General features: G+C 61.1%; 1 protein-coding gene across 1 annotated transcript in view; it reads left to right on the forward strand.

Annotated features, from left to right (window-relative positions):
- The window catches only part of FSCN1 (fascin actin-bundling protein 1), a gene marked incomplete at its 5' end in the record, with an annotated part of 8990 nt that extends 2475 nt beyond the window's left edge, over positions 1–6515 (forward strand). Inside the window, 4 exons of the mRNA XM_023532767.1 lie at positions 4018–4174; positions 4284–4405; positions 4621–4788; positions 5165–6515. Coding sequence (XP_023388535.1) covers positions 4018–4174; positions 4284–4405; positions 4621–4788; positions 5165–5367 — 650 coding nt within the window. The remainder of the gene's footprint in view (positions 1–4017; positions 4175–4283; positions 4406–4620; positions 4789–5164) is intronic.
- Positions 6516–7790: the final 1275 nt, after the last annotated feature.

Genomic DNA, 7790 nt, shown 5'->3' on the forward strand with positions numbered 1-7790 from the left:
GGCTCACACAGTACTGGGTGGGGTAGGATTCCCTACCTGTTGGGCAGACTGAGCTCTTGCCAAATGAGACATGCAGAGGCCTGAGTGGTGAGCAAGTGGGCTTGTCCCCGGCTCTCCCCTGGAGGGGCTGATGTCACTGGGACGTGATCCACTCCCCAGAGGTGTCCGGCAAAGGCCTGAGGTCCACAGAGTCCGTCAGGGTTCCGGGGTAGATGCTTGAGCTCACCCGAAGGATGAAGAGGAGGTAGCATGAGCATGGATCAGGTGCAGACCGGTGCTGCAGGCACAGCTTGTGCAAAGGCCCCGAGGCGGGAAGGAGCAGAGAGCCCAGAGTGAGGCTGAGGGTGTTTTTGGCAGCCACTGGTGAGCCTGGGCAGGTGCCAGCTCCTTTCCAGTAAAGATCACTGGGGTGTCATGGTGTGATTCAGGCTGATGGGGCAGGAGCAGCCAGAGATGGGCCAAGAGAGGTGTTGGCTCACCTGTGAGTTTAAGGGGACACGGAACTTAGGGAGGGGGCCTTGGGAGCTGGCTTCAGGTCTTGGGGTTCTCATTTCCTTCTCACGTTAGCTCGCCCTGGGTCTTCCTGGTGGGATGGAGGACGGCAGAAGGACCCCGAGCCGGCAGGGGGCGGGGGTGTCTGCAGAGGCCATTTTGGACAGGCTTGCGTGGCAAGGAGGCAGTGCCTGCACTTTCTACACATGCTGGGCCACGCCAGCCAGGAAGGAGGAGGATCCCAGCTTAGCCGCCGGGGGACGTGATTCATCCCTCTCGTGCCCGCAGGCCTGCACGGGCGGCCTGGCGGGGGCGGGGTGCTCCCTGCCGAAGCAGCAGCCTACTTGCCTGCCTTGGTTTCCACATCTGTAAAGGGCTAGCCCCAGGCTGTCCTGGGCACATTCTTTCAGGCGAGCTTTGTTTCTGGGAGGGGGCCATCATAGCCACTATTAGAGGCAGGGTCGACTGCCAGTGGTGTAGCTGTGACCACTTCACAGGTGAGGACATGGCTTGGGCAGGGGTGGCAGATGGCAGAGACACTGGGTGAGTAGCACTTCATACTCCTTGGGACCCTCACCTGCTGTGGGCTCCAGCCAGACCCTGGTCCGTGCCTTACATTTTCCAACTGGTCTCAGAGCCTTCTTGCATCTGGCCAGCTGCACTCTGGGGACTCCACGCTCAGGAAGTGTCCTGTCCAGCTGCTTGAAGGGGAGACTGGCTGGCTGAGGAAGGGCTGGCCAAGTGGGCTTTGCAGGTTGTGTAAGAGTTCTCCTGATGAGGCAGGGCATTTCAGGCCCAGGGAATGGCCTGTGCAAGGACGATGGAGGGATTTGTGGTCAGGTAGCAGCAAGAGCTGCTAGAAAGGGGGGGGGGGGAGGCACGGCTGCTTCCAGGCCCCTCCCCTACACTGAATGGGGGTGGTGGGGAGGGCCTGGGGAGCTTGGGAACTGCTCAGGCTGCGGAGGATGGGGACCAGGGGGTGTGTTAGGCAGGGAGGGGTTCCGCCTCTGAGCCATTGTAGAGCCTGGCTCTGGGATGGGGCCAGGGGTAGGCGGGGCTGTCCACGTGTCTCTCTGGGGCTCTGGAGGGAGGGAGGAGATGCGCCCACAGGCTCCGCTGAGCCCCCGCGTCTCCTGCGTCCCCAGGGCTCCTGTGGGCCTGTGACTCAGGTTTTCTGTGCTGCTGTTGGTGAATAGAAAAATCCCAAAGACAACCCTGTTTCCATAGCAACCCAGCTCTAATTAGAGACTCCAAGGCCAAGAGGGGCCTTTCCAGTTTGGGCGGGGCCTTGGAGCCAGGGGGTGCCATGTTGGGTGGTAAGGGGAGGCTGTTCCTCTTACCCCACCCCTTCCTGTTGGGGTGACGATCTGGCATCTGTCAGCATCAGGCCTTTAAATCTTTTCAACCTCCTGGTGGAATGGAGAGATTGGCCCTTTCGACAGGCAGAGAGGAAACTAAGGCTGAGTGAGGGGACGTCCTCACTCAAGGGTGCATGGCCCCTGATCTGGGTACCTCCCTGGCCTTGCCATCAAACCGGTTCCAGGAGTGGACACGGTCTGAGGACCTGAGCAGATGGTGGTGGTCAGATGGTCCTGGGCAAGTGGCGTCCACTGCAGAGCCTCCCTTTGCTCCTCTGTGGGAGGAAGATGCCCCAAGTCCGTGGTTCAAGCCGGTGCATGTCCACAGGTGGCATGGGGGGGCGTCCCTGGCTAAGCGCTCAGTAACCAAAGGTGACCCTGCACGCCTGCTTGCTTGCACGGCTATTGGGCGGGCGGGTAGGGCCTTGCTTACTTGCAGGGCTGTGCTAAGACGAGCCCTCGGAACCCCAGGAGGAGGCTACGCTAGAGATTCGACTTCTATTCCGGGTCCCTTCACCGCCTCCTTTGCCTCTCTTCCTGGGGTGTATCCTGGGGGCTTTTCCTCTTGTCTGTCCCCTACTTTCCTGTCAGCCAGCCCACCAAGCACGGCAGGCTGTGCCATGTGGCAGACTGGCTGGGGCCCACAGGGTGGGTTTCAGCGGAGCTGAGCAGGTGTGTGGCAGCTCTGTAGCAGTGGGGGTAGGGCGGGTTGGCTTATTTGCTGGGTGAGGTCTGAGCAAGGAGGGGACCCCAGGGTGTGGCCTTTGGACGGTTCTATTTTTGGCGTCTCAGGCGCCCAGGAGGCCCCGCCCCTGCTGTCTGGGCCGGACAGCAGATCCAGCTCACCGCCTGGGTCTGGGGTCGTCAGCAGATCCGTGGCATCGAGGCCGAGGGGGCCCAGTGGACCTGGAGGACTGAGTCCAAGGGGTTCTGGTTCAGGGCTCTGGGTCACGCACAGGGGCCACGTCCACCAGTCCACAGGAGGCCTGACGGGAGCCTGAGTCTGCCCGCCTCCCCTCCTGGAGCCGCCAGGACCCCTTATTTTCTCTCTGGGTGACCTTGGGTGAGGACACGCCACCTCCCTGTCAGTCTCCCGCTTTGCGAAAGTGGGGGTGAAGTCTCCGCCCTTTGGCACTGATGTGGGGGCCAGCGCCTTCCAGGCAGGCCTGCGTGGTGCTTGAGAACCAAGGCTGGGTCCTGGGGAGGCTGCACTCAGAACTGGGCTCTGCCGCCCACCAGCCTGCAGGTCTCCGTCTGAAGCGACATCTGCCACTCACCACCACGGCCCCAACTCCATAAGGGCTGGTCAAGGCCCAGACGCTGACACGCTCACAAGCCCCGAGCCGGGGCAGCAGACGTCGCGTCGCTGCTGCTGTGGTTCCTAGAACCCAGGGCACCTGGGGAGCGTGAATTCGTTGTTAGAATGAAGAGGCCAGTCGTAGGTTTTCGCTGGAGGAGTCAGCACACAGGTGTGCAAAACGATGCAGGTCACACGCAAATCAAGAAAATCAAGAGCTACAGTGTACATAAGTGCCCGCAGGGGAACCCCGCCATCCACCGTGCTGTCCTGGAGTGTGGCTGTCCTGGAGTGTGGCGGGCATGGCCACGTGTGGCTTCATGTTTATGCTTTTAGGAGTTTTCTAAGTTTCCTGAAAAGAACGTGTACTGTCAGGTGTTACTGTAACTCTTACACGTGTACCGAAGCAGGAAGGATGTAATGAATCCCATCTACCAACCCGCCCCCCCAGAAGCGACGTTCTGCCATATTCTCCATCTGTCCCTGTATTCACTGTTTGGGGCTGTATTTAAAACAAATCCCTTGACATCAGAGCATTTCATCGCAAAACGTTTCTGTCTGTGTCTCTGAAAAATGAGGCTGTTTTCTTACATAACCACACCACGATTAACAATAATTAATCCTTAATATCTAATCCTGGGCCCCGTTACGATGCTCCAGGTTGGCTCTCTCTGCAGGTGGTTTGTGGGAAGGTATCGCTCTGTAATCGGAGAAGGCGATGTGAAAACGGGGTAGCCGGCCTTGCCCTGGGCCGGTCCTGGAGTGCGTCCCGGGCTCTGCCCTCCGAAGTGCGGGCCGTGGGGACTCGGCAGTGCCTGTGTGATGTGCGAGGGCTGGGCCGTGGGTACCAGCTGGACGCTCTCCCCACAGGTATGGACCTGTCAGCCAATCAGGACGAAGAGACCGACCAGGAGACTTTCCAGCTGGAGATTGACCGAGACACCAAAAAGTGCGCGTTCCGCACCCACACGGGCAAGTACTGGACGCTGACGGCCACCGGGGGTGTGCAGTCTACCGCCTCCACCAAGTGAGTGCCCTGCCCGCTCGCTGGTCACTGCTCTCAATAGTCAGGCCAGCCTTTCCTGTGGGCCTGGGGCCTGGGGTGGCTCTTCCTGACTCTTTCCCATCACCCCCAGGAATGCCAGCTGCTACTTTGACATTGAGTGGCGTGATCGTCGGATCACACTGCGTGCATCCAACGGCAAGTTTGTGACAGCCAAGAAGAACGGGCAGCTGGCTGCCTCGGTGGAGACAGCAGGTAGCCACCTGTGGGTGCCCCTCAAGCCCTGGTTCCCCGGAGGGTCTAACCATGCTGCAGTCAATCACCAAGGGCCCCCCCCCCCATGCTGGGCATTCCCCCAAACTGGCCCCGCCCACCCTGACCCCAGGCTCCTGTTCCCCCTCTCTGACCACACCCTGGGTGCCCCAGCCATACCCCCATGAGGCTCACAGCCCCACCCCTTCCTGGTACAGGGGACACAGAGCTCTTCCTCATGAAGCTGATCAACCGCCCCATCATCGTGTTCCGCGGGGAGCACGGCTTCATTGGCTGCCGCAAGGTCACTGGCACCCTGGACGCGAATCGCTCCAACTATGACGTCTTCCAGCTCGAGTTCAACGACGGTGCCTACAACATCAAAGGCAGGTTCCTTGGGAGGTGTGGGGGGCCCCTGGCACTGGGGGGCAGTATTCCCTGCCCTGCATGGCCCTACTTCTGTGACTTGGCTTGGGCCATTCCAAGCCCCGTGGAGACAGACGTCCTACGGCCACCAGGGGCTCCTCCCCATCTTGTCTGTACAGGAGGGAGACTTCCTGGCTTACCCCAGACTGAGCCGGGGGTGATGAGCAGAGAGGGGGTGGGGGAGGATGCGCACCTGAGTTAGGGCGGGGGCTGGGGAATGGACCCCCATCCGGCATGGGAGGTGGGAGGCTTGGGTGGACATAATGGATCTCACTCCATTCTGGAAGCCGTGATGCACAGTGGGGAGCAGGGCTTGACAGTATGTTGCTCCCCCAGACTCCACAGGCAAGTACTGGACAGTGGGCAGTGACTCCTTGGTCAGTAGCAGCAGTGACACCCCCGTCGACTTCTTCTTCGAGTTCTGTGACTACAACAAGGTGGCCATCAAGGTGGGCGGACGCTACCTGAAGGGGGACCACGCAGGGGTCCTGAAGGCCAGCGCCGAGGCCATCGACCCTGCCACGCTGTGGGAGTACTAGGCCCTGCCGCCCGCGTCCCCGTGGTCCCCGCCCCGCCCCGCCCCCTCCTGCTAACTCCTCTTCAGGTGGGTGCTGCCGAGGATGGTGAGCCCCTCGCCTTTCAAACTGGAAACCCAGAGAAAACGGTGTCCCCACCCGTTGCCCTGTGCAGCCTCTCCCTGGGCGGGTCGGCGGCTGCGGCCCGGTCTTTGGAGGGATTTGGGAGCCCTCTGCCCTCTTTTCTCTGCAGTGGGCGAGGCTGGCACCTCTTTCTTCTGACCTCAGACAACTCTGAGCCTTATTTCCCCAAAGTGGCCGAGGCGCAGTGGGGACTCGGAGGCCTCCCTGAGCCCCTGGGTGTGGGTGGTAGGGCTGTAACTGGAATCTGCTGCCTGCTCCCGAGACCACCCCCCCCAACTCCCCAGGAGCCAGGCGCTTGCCCCAAGCCCGTTGGCGGCTGCCTCGGTGCACCTTCTGGAAGAAAGCCTGAGCGGAGGGGCTGACAAGTAGAGTGCTCGGCCACCGGTCCCCTTTGCATGGAGCAGGCCTGCCCACTGCGCGTCCTGCTGTGGTGTGGGGGCCCTGCTCCTGTCTGTTCTCTCGCCCTGGTCTGACTGGAAGCAGAAATGACCAAATCAGTATTTTTTTTTTTTTTTTAATTAAATGTTATTGCTGGAGGCAGTCCAGGCAAGCCTGAATATAGCTATGAGTGGTTATCAAGGGGCCTTGGTGGGAGGGGGTCTTGGAATGGCATCTCCGGGCCCCGGTGCCCTCTCTGCCAGCTAGTGGTGGGGCAGAACTCAGAACCTGCTCTCACCTGCCTACCCAGGCCCCAGCCTGTGCCCTGCCTGGTGGTGCTGGGCCCTCATCCTCGGCCAGAGCCTCCAGCTGGCGTGATCGGTGCTCCTTGTCTGACTGGGCTCTGGGTCTCCCTGTGGGATGAAGCCAGGCGTCACCCTTGGCTGGGAGCCTGTGAGAAGCCTCCCAGCCCGTGGCCCTCGGCACAGCCCCGCCAGCCCCGCCCCTCCCGACCACGGTTTGTCTCCTCCGTGCATCTCGCTCTGGGTGTCTCGGTGTTTTATTTTTTGTAAGTGTCATTTGTATAACTAAATGCCCATGATAGTAGCTTCAGACTGGAAAAAGCAAAATAAAATAATGCAAGTCCAGCACCTAGGCTGGCCTGTGTGTTCCTTGGGGATGATGGCAGGGAGGGGTGGGCCCCGGGCTCTGATGGGTGGTCTGAGCAGCCAGGACACCTCCAGGAACAGAAGGCCGCCCTGCAAGGGTGTGGACTCTGCTTCAGCCCTGAGGTCTGCTCCAGGAACTGGTGTTCCAAGCACATGTTGGGAGCGCCGGTGGGGAGATGGCTGACTACCGGTTCCTCAAAGTCCTGCCTCAATATTTGAGAGGCCTGAGCAGGGGGCATATCTGGGGGAGCAGCGCCTGCACGTTCAGGAAGTAGAGATGAAGCCAGAAACCATCAGAGACCTGCTTAGACAGGTGCCTTGACCAGAACTGGGAGGTTTGGGCCTCTGGGCTCCCCTCTCCCCAGAGTGCAGGGAGCTTGTGCACATCCACCCACACCCCTCCAAACAGCAGGCTCGGTCCTCCCCTCCCAGCTGGGATTTGCGGTGAGCAGGGGCCCAGGTAGAGGCCGCACAGGCCCTGGGAGAAGTCGGCTGAAAGGCTCAGCTCAAACTCGGGTGGGTGCCTCCATCGGAGCAGGACCTCTGGGAGGGAAGGAGGCATTTTCCCAGCCCCCCACGTGGCTAGCACCGAGGACTCCAGGGGGGCAGGCTCTGAGTTGGCCCTGATGCAGTCCCTTATTAACCGGGGCACCCTTGGGGGAGCTGGCTTTCCCATCTTACAGAGGAGAAGACTGAGGTGAGAGCAAGACACAGCCTTGCAGGCGGAATAGGGTTCCCCGCGGATGTCGGATAAGGCGGTCATTGAGGACCGCCCGGGATGAGGTGGGGCAGCGGGGCGGGATAAGCCGGGTTCCCACCTCGCTGCCGGAGCGGTCAGTGGAAGCGGTGATTGGCTGCTGATGACGACACTGAGATGCCTGCCTGTGCTGTGATTGGTGGGAGTCTCGAGATTGACACGGGCAGGTGGGGGCTACGAAGGGACCCCAAGGGGGCCCTGGAGGCCAACCCGCAATCCGTTAAAACCAGGCTGGAAGCCAGAAAAGGCTCAGTGACGTGGAAGGGACAGCTGAATGCTCCGGAGTCCAGCTCTTCCAGACCTAGGGGGCGGGGGGTCCGCGGTCGGACAGCAGCAGGAGGTGGTTCCCTGCGGTGCCCCGCCCAGCCCCGTCCACGGGGCAGGAATGACCTGCCCTAGGATGACCGGACGGTCCCCTTCCGCGTCCTTCGAGCCGGCGCCGATTACGTACGAATAGCATCCACTCTGCTGGAGTGGGCGCCTGCCACGTGTTCCCGCGG

This window comes from Pteropus vampyrus, unplaced genomic scaffold (genome assembly GCF_000151845.1).
Source record: "Pteropus vampyrus isolate Shadow unplaced genomic scaffold, Pvam_2.0 Scaffold90, whole genome shotgun sequence".
Taxonomy (NCBI): domain Eukaryota; kingdom Metazoa; phylum Chordata; class Mammalia; order Chiroptera; family Pteropodidae; genus Pteropus; species Pteropus vampyrus.